The sequence below is a fragment of the Etheostoma cragini genome, chromosome 15, assembly GCF_013103735.1.
Source record: "Etheostoma cragini isolate CJK2018 chromosome 15, CSU_Ecrag_1.0, whole genome shotgun sequence".
In the NCBI taxonomy this organism is placed as follows: Eukaryota; Metazoa; Chordata; class Actinopteri; order Perciformes; family Percidae; genus Etheostoma; species Etheostoma cragini.
The window spans coordinates 9,361,321-9,376,303 of record NC_048421.1 but is presented as its reverse complement, the minus strand read 5'-3'; the positions used below and the strand labels follow the sequence as shown (position 1 = coordinate 9,376,303).

General features: G+C 40.6%; 2 protein-coding genes across 2 annotated transcripts in view; one reads left to right on the top strand and one right to left on the bottom strand.

Annotated features, from left to right (window-relative positions):
• glis2b (GLIS family zinc finger 2b) overlaps positions 1–312 on the bottom strand; it is a 21,608-nt gene extending 21,296 nt beyond the window's left edge. Inside the window, exon 1 of the mRNA XM_034894393.1 lies at positions 1–312. This exon is cut by the window's left edge and continues 682 nt beyond it. The gene's annotated coding sequence lies outside the window, so the exon portion shown is untranslated.
• Positions 313–3,397: 3,085 nt separating this feature from the next.
• Positions 3,398–14,339, top strand: tfap4 (transcription factor AP-4 (activating enhancer binding protein 4)). Its single transcript, XM_034894394.1, has 7 exons — positions 3,398–3,799; positions 6,928–7,093; positions 7,210–7,308; positions 7,409–7,579; positions 7,709–7,858; positions 10,967–11,134; positions 11,243–14,339. Exons 1-7 carry the CDS (start codon positions 3,711–3,713, stop codon positions 11,399–11,401), a joined length of 1,002 nt encoding a protein of 333 aa, XP_034750285.1. The 5' UTR covers positions 3,398–3,710; the 3' UTR covers positions 11,402–14,339.
• Positions 14,340–14,983: the final 644 nt, after the last annotated feature.

The following is a 14,983-nucleotide window of genomic DNA, read 5'->3' as shown; positions in this document are numbered from 1 at the left end:
TCGTCTCCTTCTTCTTCGGTGCTTTTCCAGATGCCTGGGTGAAGCTGTTTGCTTTGTTTTCTGGCAGTTATCCTTTGGTCTCTTCTGCTTTTCAATTCTTTTTTTCTCTCTGTGGTACTCGAGGAGACGCTGAGTGTTGGTGGTAGTCTCCCCCAAGACCGTCTGAAGCGCACAGAGAGCCGCGCGGAGCCCAGCCAGCCCGTCAGGACCAGCCCAGAGTCTGCCAGCTCAGCGCATGCTTACTGCTCCGCCCATCCACCATGGGCAGTCCTCGGCTCCTCTCCAAACTCTCCCTCTCTCTCTGTCCTCACGGCCATCTCTCCGCCTCATCTCCCCTACATCAACAGGCCTTCGTGAAGGGTAACACCCCTCTATTTCACTGTTTCTTGTTTTTTTTCAACAGAGTTTAGTAGACATCTGTGAAAACAGTGAAAACTGCGTTACATAATTGATACATTCAGACTCAAAGACAGCCAGTTCTTTGAGGCTACTATAATAATGTATATTTCCAATCCGCATAAATCAGCACAGCATTTGCAACTTACAGTAAACATGTAGCTTACTGGAAGAGAGACATTTAAGGCAATACTGTTTGAGAAAAAACACAAAAAAGTAGTCCTATTATAGCTGTGGCCTATTATGTTTACGTTTTCAGTGTATACATTTAGTCTTACTCACGCAGTAATGTACATTAGGATATAGGCCTACCACGTTATGGGGAACCCAGAATGTTAAATTGTCAATTTTGAAGTTCATCTTTGTTGTTTAAAAGCATTTTCTTGAACGTGTTCACTCAAAAAAACTGTCTTATCTCATGAAGAAATTAGGAATAACCTCTAGAAATCTGGTGCGCAATGAATACAATCCTGCTTCCCTCTTGACAGTTCCTGTTTGGCGCATGTCATCATGATTTTAATGTTGTAACATATGCAGTGGTAAAAGAAGTACTTAGATCACTTCGCCCTCTCTGTTAAATTAACAAAAGTAATAGCATCAAAATGTACTCAAAGTACGGAAAGTAAAAGTATTAATTATGCAGCAGCCCATTTTACAATCTATTATTAGGTTAATTATTGATGCAATAACTATAAAGTATAGATGATATGACTTATAGTTGATATTCTGTATTAACAATCTTAATAGTAAATAATAGTCAAAAGTAACTAGTAGGCCTAATTTGATCAGATAAATGTAGTGGATTAAAAAGTACAATATTGGCTTCCAAAACGTAGTGGAGTAGAAGTAGAAAGTGGCACAATTTGGTAATACTCAAGTAAAGTGCAAGTAGGCCTACCTAAAAAGTGTACTTATGTACTTGAATAAATGTACTTGGTTACATTCCATCAGTGCATGTATGATTGATGCAGTGGCTGCTGTGGCTGACTATTACAAATGCATCCACCCAAGTAAGTTCCTTTCTAAGTGAATACCAATCAGGAGAAACAACACAGGTCTGACAACCTCAAAAGCAACCATCACCACCATGTGTATACACTTCAAGGCAACTTGCATAACTAACGTGGTGTTCCATACAGCTCTCCGGTTTTGTCCACCACTTTCACCTTTTCACCATGCCACCACTAGAGGGTCTGAAGCAGCCTGGGAGTAGATTCATGTAGAAGCCCACAGAGATTTTACTCATTCCTAAGAATGGATTTACCAAGCCTAAATATTTCAATTTTAAGGAAATCCATAATTCTCATGATTTAATTTCTAAAAATAATAATCCAGACATTAATTGTAATGCTGTCAAAACGCCAAATATCTATAGGACACTCAAAAGCAATATTTCAGAACTCAGTTTCAAATAAAATTTCAACAGCTGAGGGTTTTGGAAGCAATGGTGAATTCCATGAAAAATAACAAGCAGTGACAGTGACCCCAAATAATTCTGTTGGCTAGTTTACGTTGCATGTCCATTAATGGTCTTATTGCACTATGAAACATGTTGCAACTATTGCATGGAGCATATGCATTTTAGTGCATGTACAACATGTTATGTCCTGGATTTTACTTTAGCTGTTTTTTTTTATAGGTTACAGGTCGAAATTGGTACCAAAGTAAGTATATCAATAAATGTATATTACAACTTGTAATTAATGGACTAAACGATCATGTTCATTAAATTGAATTTTGATTTGATTGCTTGAAATCTATTTACATTTTGTACACACAAACACACAAACACACACACACACACGCAGTGGTGTGTAGGCCTAAATATATATATATATATATATATATATATATATATATATATATATATATATATATATATATAGAGAGAGAGAGAGAGAGAGAGAGAGAGAGCCCACGCGGCCATTGTAACGTCACATTTCTTATCAGCAAAAACTATATTTGTAGGATAAACACTAGCCTACTTTTTTTAAATACATTTTTAAACCTGTCCTCTGTTTTCGCATAGAAATCACTGCCATGGTTTCTTGCAATCATGAAGGTCATTTAAACAGCTGCATGAGAACCAGCGATAAATACATGATTATGATTATATAGCTACAAACCTGAGCTACAACTTAGGCAACAGCTGCACCAGCAAGGTAGACTAATTAAGACAACACCATCAGGTGCCTCCACAAGGATGTAAGCTGGAGCTTGTCATTGTTTCCGGGTGCAAAAACAACTCATTTTGTCGCCGATGTCGCTGTGTGGGCGTCGCATCTTTTATTAGATTACTGTATATTATACCCTGTATCTAGATGTAGGCCTACTGTTACCCCCAAAATGGTGAACAACATACACTTTCAGCCGCGTTGTGTCAGCCAGCAGCCTGTCCCTAAAAGCCCTCCCTGGTGCGCTGTTGCTGTGCAGCTCTGCCAACCCGTCAGCTGATCCCTCTTGTTCGCTCATCGCAGCTGTTGGAGTATCCGCCCCATAGTCTCTCTCTTTATTTAATATATCAGTGGCAAGGTGCAATCTACATTTAGTTTACTGCTTTATGTTGTCAAATAAATCATATAGCCTATGTGCTACCTGTCAACGTCCTTTCAGGAATGCTTTAAATGTGTGTAAAAAGTAGTAGACTTAGTAATGGAATTGAAATAAGTCATTGAGGGAAAATTGTTTTTTGATATGATAATCACCGACTGGAGGATTCATGGATTGCTTTAACAATGTAGGCTACCGCACATTTAATCACTAATTAGCTGCCAATGTCTCGCTGTAATTCCTATTAAAGACATAATTATATAGGCTACAACCCCCTTCACGTGTGCGTTTTCTTGTCGGTGTATTTCTAGGCTAAATAGTCCTTTGTTTACATGCAGTCCCCCGTCTCTGCGGAAGGAGGCTTTTGGTATTGCAGTGTGACTCCTACCAGCTGTTTCCCGCCTTGAAAGCTATCCGATCAGCTGCATACACACACATACACACGGTCATGCAGAGAGAGAGAGAGAGAGAGAGAGAGAGAGAGAGAGAGAGCAGATGGGAGGGAGAGAGAGAGAGAGAGAGGACGAGCGCCACACACAACGAGGGAACCCCATCAGCTGGAAGTCGAGTAACATTACAACTCTCAGCAGCCTGAAACTACTACATTACACAGACGAGGGATTCACATCATCTGTGAGGATTTAACCCGCCAAGGATCACGGGATTTCTGCTCTCTAACGTCACATTTTTTCTATTCTGCGGAGACTGTTTGCTGTTTTTTAGGGGTGGGTGGGTGGGGGGGGACAAACTGGCGAGAGGCGAGCATGGAGTATTTCATGGTACCAGCTCAGAAGGTGCCCTCCTTGCAACATTTCAGGAAAACGGAGAAAGAAGTGATTGGAGGGCTTTGCAGGTGTGTACACACGCGCTTCACCCAGCACGCTGCGCGTATTATTGTTATTATTTTAAGTCATCTGTTTGGAGTAGACGGCAATGTGGCAACATGCTTGATGTGATCTGTTATTGTGTACACGACCCACTTACTGGGGCTGCGGGCATTAATTATCATCAAACGTTAAAAATATCGATTTTGAGCAAGTGGAGACCTTCTCCGACCGCAACATCCTCCCCGGGATCTTATTTTACATATTTTATGTATTTTGTGGCTAACAAACATAAACCACGTGGTTCTGCGCACACCACGCTGCTACTCCGCTCCAGAGCACCCTGGTCTATTTATCCCCAAATTACCCCCAGTAACACCTAAAGGTGCAGTGATATGCGTAAGAAAGGGAAGATTATACGCGCGGGTGGAATTCAGTGTGAAATGCTCTAGTTGTGTCGCAAACATCGTGCAGGTTGCCGATTTCGCTCAGAGCGATCCGAAGTTATTGTGGGTAGTGCGGCCATGCTTGTGGCTTGTGCTAAAACTGATGAGGGGTTTGGCGTTTGTTTCCTGTTTGACGCCCTGTTATCGTGTACTTATATCGTGAAACTGTACAACTGCTGTCAAAATAGCCCCGATGCGACTTGACGATAGTTTCACTGGTGTTTCCGTGCGTCTGGTTCGTGCTATCGAGTCGCCTCCACTGCGTCTTTTCATCCTGCACCTTTGCCATGCTGCCTGCCGCATTGTTATAATGGCGGAGGACACGAAAAGTCTGCTTGGAGCACCAGAGCTGATGTCGGGCATTGTTATAAGGAAGGGGGTTTAGTCGGCCGTATACGTATACATTTCCTTTGGTGTTACCGGTAAAGGGACGTTTAGCGTTCGCGGGGAGGCAGGACATTTTAAAGTGGTCTTATTAATAAGGGGGTGTGTATGTCGCGGAAGGCCCTTCGATACGTCCGCAGCTCTGTTTGAAGAGGGAGGCGGAGGGATCTGCTGCTGCTGTTGCTGCTGGCTGTTGGCAGTTACCCGGGCAGTATGGGAGATGTAGTCATATATTTATCTATTACCCGTAATTCCTCATTGTGAGTCTGGTGTAGATTTGCTACACAACGAGGGACATTGATTGAACCCAGAGTAATATAAATGCTAATTAAACTTAATAATTAATAAAAAAGGGACATACATTGTTAGTGCCATGAGCACACTCACTGTGTGCCTACTTAATCATAACTACTGCATTCCTATTTTTTTAAACATATTGTATTTCCAGTTTTGTTACTATTGTGACTATTAAAAGAAAATATTGGCACTTAAGTCACAGCAACACAAGTGATTATTTCCACCCTTGATTATGTTTACATAGTTTACCCTATAAAATGGTACTAATTCCTAGAGTTTAAGGTGATGTCTCAAGATATCTTGCGTTGTTTGCCCAACAGTTTAAAACCTAAAGAAATGTAATTAACTATTATTAAAGAAAAGAAAACCATCAAATGTTTGTTCCTTGCCTGGCAATTAAACTTCTCTTTTAAGATTTAATCCACTCTAATTGGGACCCAGTCTGTTCCTCTGTTTTGGTTTGTGTCCTCTCGCATTGCCAGACCTTCCTCCACATCACTAGTGTTTGTGTGATATGGTGAAGTCCAGGCCCAGTTGGTCACGTTTTGGCAGTGGATGTGTTTGCTGGATGCACCGCTGCAGTGTTCGTACTTGCGTGTGGGACTGTGTGACATACACACACACACTTTTTCTCATCTGTGTCTGCACAATTGTTCCCGGTGTTTGCACTGAGGCAGCTGAGTCAGTACTGATAAGAGCTTGGCCAGAGAGGGTCCCAGAGATACTGAGCACGATACAGAGGATGTTAGAGGAAGTTTGCTTTGAATTTCTTCTCAACTGAATTACAGCATATTGCACATTGTGTTTTTTCACCAAAGCTTTAGGGCACAACTATTAACAAGCTCAGTGCTGCTCTAATTGCATCTCAGCTGGAGTTTTCAGCAATGATGCTACCTAAATATGCCTTTTCACCACGAGTGGTGCTTTTAAGGTGTCTTTTGAAATGTAAGTACTGCTTCAATGCCAGGAAATATTCTCACACCCTAAAACCTTTCAAAATCCTAACTTTGGTTTGCAAAGCATACATATTAATCAATGTGCCACTTTAACACCTGTTAAGAAATGGCATAGAGTTAGAAGAGCAGCCCCATTCTGTATCTGGTAAGGACATTAAAGCAAGCAGGTAAAATGTAATTGAACTCCTTGTTTTCGGGATAAAGAATAGTTTGATTAATCCCTAAGGTGCCCCACCACATTTAACCCTAGACAGATGCCCCACTTCATTTAACACTGGATTGCAACATGTATGATGCTATAGATTCTTAAACATTTTTTTTTAAATATTGTCCACACAGGAAAGTAACTATTGATGGACTTAAAAGGAAAATGCACTCGAAAAAGTGTAAAAAATAGGAATGTTCATGCATTCCTTGGTCCATTCTGCTGTTTGGTGCTGATGTGATGTTAAAGGATCAGTTCATCCAAAACATAAAACTACACATTTTACCACTTTTGCAATTTGTGTTTAGCCATGCAGATAGTTTTATTCTGCTGCAACCACCTTACAATGGAGGTGAATAAAAAACCGAAAAGCAAGGGGTCTTTTGAATATATTCCACAGACCTTGCAGAGTTTTTTTCTCTCAGGTATAAAGTAGTTCCAATAAGTTCCAGTCAGTCTCTCATAATCAAAGAGAAGGCAGAAATGCTAAAATCTCAACGTATGACTGTATATAACAGATGAAGTCATGACATTAGACGAGACTGTGCTCATGGAAATACTGTATGTCCATGTACAAAACAAAAAGTAGGCTTGTTAATTAGCTTGTTGTAACCTAAATGCGTCCATTTCAGTTTTATTTCTAGTGTCAAATCATAACATAACTCACAATAGGATACATTACAGATAGAGTAGGTCAACACCACACTATAAATTGTATTTGGTACTTATAAGTATAGCATTGCTAATGTTGTGGTTTTGTGTTATTACATGACTTGATTGACATCACCATGTAAGGGTGATTTTGCTTTAAATGTATGCTTTATTTTTATATCCAACTAACTGCTGGCCTCCCTCCATTCTCCCTCTAGTCTGGCCAACATTCCTCTGACCCCAGAAACAGCCCGGGACCAAGAAAGGCGAATTCGCAGAGAGATTGCTAACAGCAACGAGCGTCGGCGGATGCAGAGCATTAATTCTGGATTCCAGTCACTTAAAACACTCATCCCACACAGCGATGGAGAGAAGCTCAGTAAGGTGGGTTACAAGAGATGTTTGAATTAGGTGATGAGTTAGATGTACAGTTGTAGAAGGGAGCTGAACTCGCCTTCATAACAGACCTGTAACGTTCTTCTTCTTTCTCTTCTCCCCAGGCTGCCATCCTGCAACAGACAACTGAGTACATTTTTACTTTGGAACAGGAGAAGACGCGGCTATTGCAGCAGAACAGTCAGCTCAAACGAATCATACAAGTAAAGCATCACCGTGCCAAACCTGAAAAGGCTTTACCAGGATTCTCCGTCTGTCAGTATCATCTAAAACAGATATCAAATTTCTGTTTGCTCTCCCTAGGAGTTAAGTGGTTCCTCCCCTAAGAGACGGCGTGCGGAGGAGAAAGATGAAGGGATTGGCTCACCAGACATTCTGGAGGAGGAGAAGACTGAGGACTTGAGGAGGGAGATGATTGAGTTAAGGCAGCAGCTGGAGAAAGAGCGCTCAGTCAGGATGTTGCTGGAAGATCAGGTAATAGGAACAATTGCAAAATGTAACACAATTTCAGACACACTTGAAAGTCTGCGTCTAGACAAATGCAGGGACTAACATAGTAATGAGTTTCTAACTCCCACTAATATCCCTGGCTCTGTTTTTTAGATGCGTTCCCTGGATGCCCAGTTGTACCCAGAGAAACTGAAGGTGTTCACCCAGCAGGTCCAGGAGCACCATCCTCAAACACAGAGCCTTGTCCGTCTGCAGCAGCACAAACAGCTGGAGAGGGACCTTACTCCGGCCCACAGCCCACAGGTTGGAAACATTTGCATATGAGTCTGACTCAGACAGAGAGACGGGCAATACATTGATATTATGTTGATATTGTGATATGAGACTAGATATTGTCTTAGATTTTGGATATTGTAATATGGCACAAGTGTTGTCTCTTTTGGGTTTTAAAGGCTGCATTACAGTAAATTGATGTTATTTCTTAGCTTACCAGACTGTTGTAACTGTTCTATTATTTGCATTATTGCCATTACTGCTGATTATTTATCAAAATTAAATACTAGTAATTATTTTGTGAAAGCACCAATAGTCAACAATGCAATATTTGTTGCAGTATCAGTAGCGGTATTTCATGAAAAATATCGTGATATTTGATTTTCTCCATGTTGCCCAGCCTTGCTCACACATAAAAAGTGAAATCCTTTTGAGAATTATGCCGATAAATTTTACTTTTTGTAAACTTCACCAAGTCTGATGTACAAAATCAATAGTACATGTTTCATTGTCAAATGACCTTTTTAGAACTAAATTAGACATAGGCTTGTTTCTAGACCTTAGGTTTTGTATTTGAATATACAGGATGTAATTGGATCTTATCTGACTATGGAACAGCAGAACAAAGAACCAAAAAATGATCAAAGATTCGTGGCTGCTTGAGTGAATTAACAAACTTGATCATGTCTCAATTCAAGAGAATGATATTGAAGTAATTTTCTTGGTTGAAATTAGTGGAAAAATGATTTTTTTGGGGTCCACTGTATCACTTCATTAATTCTGTGTGAGATTCTCTGAGAGGTTTTTAAAAAACAAATGTACACTAAGATTTAGAATTTGATATGCAGATGAACCATTTTCAGCTCTGATATATTTTGAAAACCAGTGTTTATATTTGGCTCTATACCCTAAATTTATCAGACGGCTGGCACCAAATTCCCCTCTTCCTTTCTGCTAGTAACTGTAAAATGTATAGACTTCTTTGAGTCGATGTTGAGGCCTTTTTAAACACTTACACACACACTTGAACTAATCTCGGTGTTTTGTAAATGTCTCTTCTAAGTCCAGAGTTAGAGCTGTCAGCATCTGAGACACATTTACAGTGTGTTAAATGACTAGCTCACACATCTTTCTGCTGTGCCTGTCTCCTGCCCTGACAGCCCCAGTGTCCTGTTTCTGCAGGCAAACCCTAACCGAACATGATGCCAAATCAATTGGTGTGTGCTGTCTGCCCATCCACTACTTGTGGCAGCTGGGCGCTGGTAGTGAAAGATGATTGATACACTCTGCATTAGTCATCATGTGGCACTTTGTGACTCCCCGAGCAAATCTGAGCCATATGACCTAATTTTGTCAATATCAATATAAATTGACAAAATTACCCAAGTAACAAAATTAACTGGTATTAAATTTAAAACTCAAAATATATCTTTCCTTTTTTGCTATGATCATGGTTCCATGACGAGTAAAAGCTTGATCTTGAGCTTGTTTTGAAACGTAACTCGCCAAAAGCAACCTTGGGTCTTTCTGTGAATGTACCCATAATTAGGACAGAAGCGCCACTTTTAAGATTGACCGTATTTTAGTTTTAGGTCAAATGGCCTTTTGAGTGGGAGTGCTAGGGACAATACTATGATGGCATAATTTTAACAGTAAGAAGGTCCGACACGACATGAGACTTTGCTCAAAGTATCACCAAGGGCTCTACACATGAACGCAAGCATTGAGACCATTGTTTGTGTACACAGAGTTTACTAAAAAGGGTTTTGAACAACTCACGTAAACAGTTGGTTTTCCCGCTCGCCACCATCTTCCCAGTCAAAAACGGTCGCTCTCTGAATGTGAATGAACCGACTCCATAAGAGGACATGTCATTCTTATATGAGGCTCCTTTTTTTACTACAAGGTCAATATTGTTTTTCACTAACAACAAAACAATAAATTATCCTATCCATCTTTACTCTCGTCCCTGTTACGTTGCATTCGGCGATCGCCTATTTTTGACTGGCAAGATGGCAGCGAGCGGAGCCTTCTTAGTGTTAAAATTACATACATTATAAATAGTGATTTTGATGCTATTATAGTTTTGCCCCTAGTACTCTCATTCAAAAGGCCATTTGACCAAAAATGAAAATACTGTCTTAAAAGTGGCGCTTTTGTCCTAATTATGCTTTTAAACGAAAGGTACATTCACAAAAATCCCCTCGGTTGCATTTTGGCAAGAGTTACACCTTAATATCACATTTGAACTTTAATTTAATTTTGTTTAATCAATTATTGAAACAGATACTTGTACATAAAGGAATTATATATGCATCACATCTTCCCTCAAAAACCAGTCAACAAAAGGTTCACTTACTAACCATGTCCAGAGATTTAACGGCATCTCATGGTTATGGGATGTTACAAGTTAGAGTTAGTTAAGAGTATCACTAACCTAAGACTTTAAGATGTTGGTCGAAAGTACTGGTAAAAGCTAATAAGTAGACCTTAAGATAAGATTATTATTTTTTTTTTTTTTTTAACCGTTATGAAGGTCAAGAATTAACTTGTGTCATTTGATACTGGCACACAAAATAATTGAAACACAAACAGCTTTTAATAAACATTTAAACTGCGAGTTGTACAGATTGGGTGGCTTGACAGATCTGGTTTATTTCAAGATTAAGGGAGCTCATTTTTGTACCACTATGGGCTTGTATGCTCCCTTTTGGTCAACCTTAGGTTGATCTAAAGCACCAACTGTAAAAGGCACGCTCATGTGAAATATGATCACCTCTTGCACCATTTCAGGAAAAAACTAACTCCCCAATAACTCTTGTTTCTAGAAGCAGCTCAAAACACAGTGAGACAAATCCCAAACACAAGGACAACAGAACATTTATTTTGATGAGAGATTCCTAACATTTGGCCTGGTTAATATTCAAAAAGCTACCCATCTGTAGTCCCATTCATTTCATTTCACAGTTTCATGTGAAATTTTGAAGTTTGTATGTATTTAAGATATATTTTACATGTCATATTTCTGGTAGTTTCTGCTGTTTTTTTCATTGTACCTTTAGTGTACTTTTCATTTAACATGACTTTATCTTATCACAGTGTAGTGGTGACATGAGAGTAATAACTCCTTTCTACCAGGTGTTGGCCCCGGCTACCCCACCTGCACCTACACACCATGCCACAGTCATCGTCCCTGCGCCTTTCCAGCCCCCCCAGCCCCATCATGTCACGGTGGTAACCATGGGCCCGACATCAGTTATCAGTGCAGTGTCCACATCTCGACACAACCTTGACACCATTGTTCAAGTAAGGAGGGAGACAGAAGCAGACTCGTGAACCATTGTTGGAAAGGTTTTCATACTTGAACACCAGAGGGTACTGTCGTCACTGACATCACCTCTCCTCTTTCTCCAGGCAATCCAGCACATCGAGGGCACCCAGGGAAAGGGTTGTGTGGGCGAGGAAGAGCAGCGGAGGGCGGTCATTGTCACTTCAGGGCGTGTCCCCTCCGATGCTGCGGGGTCAGACACAGCCTCAAACAGCGACGGGCCCGACGACTGTTCACTTCCCTGAGTTCTTCTTTGAAGTCTCACACGGCGTACACTTACATACACGCACACACGTACACACAAAAGGCCCAAGCAGACCAGGGCCACAAGTGGCTTCTAACCCACAGCACTCTTGTTTAGTGGACATTAATAGGGCTTGTAGACAGATTGAAGCACTCGTTTTTTCTTTTCAGTACACTCTTCCATGTTGTACTTTGATAGGCAGCCCAAATAGGTTTACACTTAGACCCTCATACATGTACTCTCTCTTGTGTCTTTTTCTCTGCTTATCTTTAACCCCCTGCTCTCCAAACACACAGACTCTTGTCTGTTCATTAGTTTATAGAGAGGTTATTATACTGGCTACTTCACTGACTGATCCATAAATGCTCCGTCAGAATGTCTGCTAAACATCACCATAAACACCAGGACTGTTCTCTTTTTTTTCGGCCCTGGAGCAACGGGACTGATCCACGAAACAGGAGTCAAAGAAGCCAGCAGTGTGGCATCATCACCCAACAACAGTGCATTTTCATTTAAGATGAACATCCTTTAAACCTCCTTCGTTTTGAGAGACACTGTAAGCTGACAAGGCTGTCTCAAAGTTCTACCTTTTAGGCTTCTGAATGAAATAATATGTAGTTTTACTCTTGTGAAGTCTACTTTTTTATGTTTTGTTTCTCTAAGGCTCCCTAAGGCAGCAAGTTAAAGTGATTGTATTGGGGAAAAAAAACACAAAAAGCACCACGACAGGAATTTAAAAGCAGTTGTCATGGCTGACTTTTGCTAACAGGAAATGAAGCAAAGTTAGAGAGGAGAGAGTGTCCTTACTGGTTCTCAGCTCTATTATTTTTGTTTTGTTGGTTGCCATTTTTACCGGGCTGGGTTCCCAGTAAGCTCACATATGTATTGGCATGTTCTTTTTTTTTTACTTATGGCCTGACAAAATAATATCAGTGTTTTGAGATTTCTTGACACGCTCCCCTCGTGTGTGTGTGTGTGTGTGTGTGTGTGTGTGTGTGTGTGTGTGTGTGTGTGTGTGTGTGTGTGTGTGTGTGTGTGTGTGTGTGTGTGTGTGTGTGTGTGTGTGTGTGTGTGTGTGTGTGTGGGGATGTGTGTGTGTGTGTCCCATTCAACGTTTTAAATCAGCAGGGCTCCACGGTGTCCTAGACTCTGGCAGTCTGCAACAGCACCGCTTTTACCTTGGAATAAAGGCACGTGTGTATGTGCACACAACACTCCACATACAAATATGGCTGACATACAATCACTTGTTGGCTCAATTTTAGGGCTTGTTTATTTAGCCCTTAACATTGTTGTTTCTTGTCCAAATTTTGGGACATCTATCAAAGCAGATAATACTTTAAATACGAGGAAATTGCCCTGGAAAATTGTTTGAATGTGCTATAGAGGTGACTGGGTTGACCACACATGTTCTATGCATTTACCTGCATTGATTGCATAGATTTGTCCTCTTGTGTGCTCTCTGTCTAGGGTACCATGGTATAAACACATCTCTACTCTGATCATATGTTTTGACTGGAACTGTTGGTTGACAGACATTAAGACATTTAGCTGAGAGAGGCAGCAGATTGCCCTACTAATAGCCCGTGGGTGCAGGGAGGCACTGTAAAGCCAACCTTAACAGAGCCTGTGAGGTCTGAGAGACGTACCTTAATACTTAATCTGCGCCATTTGATGGCCACTGGAATCTCTCTGGTTTTCCCCTCAGCTTTCCAAACAGGCTTGTAAACACCCGGGGTGTGTTAGAATATATACTCTGTTATTATGTCTATTTCACTTATGCTTCGTTTGATTATGTTTGCCACAAATATGGAACAGGTTGCTGGTATACCAGTTACATTCAAGCGCTCCTAATATTTGTTCTTTCTAAGTATTGAAAATGTATTTGCAACCACTGGCCCCTTCGTGTACATGAAAGCCAGATGTGTGGGTAAAAAAATCCACCTTGAAATGTTGACATTCCATAAAATGTTACAAATTTTTCCTATCAAGTTACTTTTCAAAAGTGAGTGAGTTTAGAGACTACAGTTACATTTAGTGCTTTTGACACATCATTGCTATTTTATAATTGCATTTAAGGACAAACTCATTATTCAAATCCCTTGCATTAATGCATAGATGGAGCTTTGAACTGCTGGACAGATAATGTGTTCAGTTGGACGCATCTCTCATGATTATGTCATGGAATTGCCCTTTAAAGAAATATTGACGTCAGCTGCACTGACTGAAATGAGTGACGCATCTGTCAAATTTAATCATGGGACATTTTCCCAGTACTTATCACTATAGGCAGGGGATTCCTGGAAATGCAAAAAAATGTTTTGAAAGCTCTGCTTGTTACTTTTGAGTATCTGCATTTGATAGTTTTCTTTTCAGAGCTGTTCTATTTCCATCATTGTTTTACACTCGGTTCTGTGTGTTACGAAACGTTACATTGACATATCAGCTTGTCAGATGAGTGGGGTGGGCTTCGGGATCATTTAATTGGGTCAAATTACAAAGCACTTACTGTACTATACTGGAGTCTGCCTCTTTCTTTTGTATAAAGTGGCATCTCCTCAGCTGAAGCTCTTTAGGATATGATTAAAAGCCACAAAGCTGTGTATCCCCCTTTTCCTTCATGTCCAGACCTTCTACATCTGGTCCTGTTTGCCCCTCTCATCTTTTTTTGTTTTTTGTAAAATCCTTAATGCTATCTTTGTATATCTATTGTCAATGTTTCTTGTGTCCCTTTACATATGCATCTCTCTCTCTCTCCTCTCCCTCTCCTTTTGTCTGTTATCTGTAACCTTTTTTTGTTAACTTTTCGGTGCATTTGGTCGTCAAGAAGCTATTTTTTGTCTTTGTTTTGTTTTTAAAAGAAATGTTTTGGGGATAAAGAGGCTTGTGCCTTTGTAAAGACAGAATAATAAAGTTTGTACTTTGTTTTTTACGCATTGGGCCTGGTGTGAGTGTTCTTTTTTCAGTTTTAGCTTTTTAAAAATTTGTGTTTCACTCCAAATATTTGCTGTTCTGAGGTAGGAACAGTTATGTACTAGTCAATATATGCGACGTTCCACAACCAGGATTGCTCCGTTCCTGCCGGAAATTCCGCCGGATTTCACTCAGTTCGGCCGAATGTCCGGTACCTTCCGCTTTCCTTGTGTTGGAATTTTAAAGGTCCCATGGCATGCAAATTTCAAGTTGCGAGGTTTTTTAACATTAATAAGCGTTCCCCCAGCCTGCCTATGGTCCTCCAGTGGCTAAAAATGGTGATCAATGTAAACCGAGCCCTGGGTATCCTCATCTGCCTTTTGAGAAAATGAAAGCTCAGATGGCCTAATCTCTTTGCCCACCCAGAGAGCTTGACCCACCCATGAGAGACATCATGGCTTTTAAACAAGCAAAGCGGCAGTTTTGCAGCAAGGCCACAACCGCCTTGCGCAACCCATGACGATTGTGATTGGTTTAAAGAAATGCCATTAAACCATAGCACGTTTTTTCCCCCATACCAGAATGTTGTGTGGACTAGCCAGATCCTCCTTCACAGCGCTGTGGAGGAAGGTCTGGCAATTCAAGACTATTATAGCACAAATAATGACAT

Coding starts and splice junctions, on each gene's coding strand:
- tfap4 (XM_034894394.1), top strand. CDS start 3,711: ATGGAGTATTTCATGGTACCAGCTCAGAAGGTGCCCTCCTTGCAACAT. Junction 7,094..7,209: donor ATGGAGAGAAGCTCAGTAAG/GTGGGTTACAAG, acceptor TCTTCTCCCCAG/GCTGCCATCCTGCAACAGAC. Junction 11,135..11,242: donor ACCTTGACACCATTGTTCAA/GTAAGGAGGGAG, acceptor CTCTTTCTCCAG/GCAATCCAGCACATCGAGGG.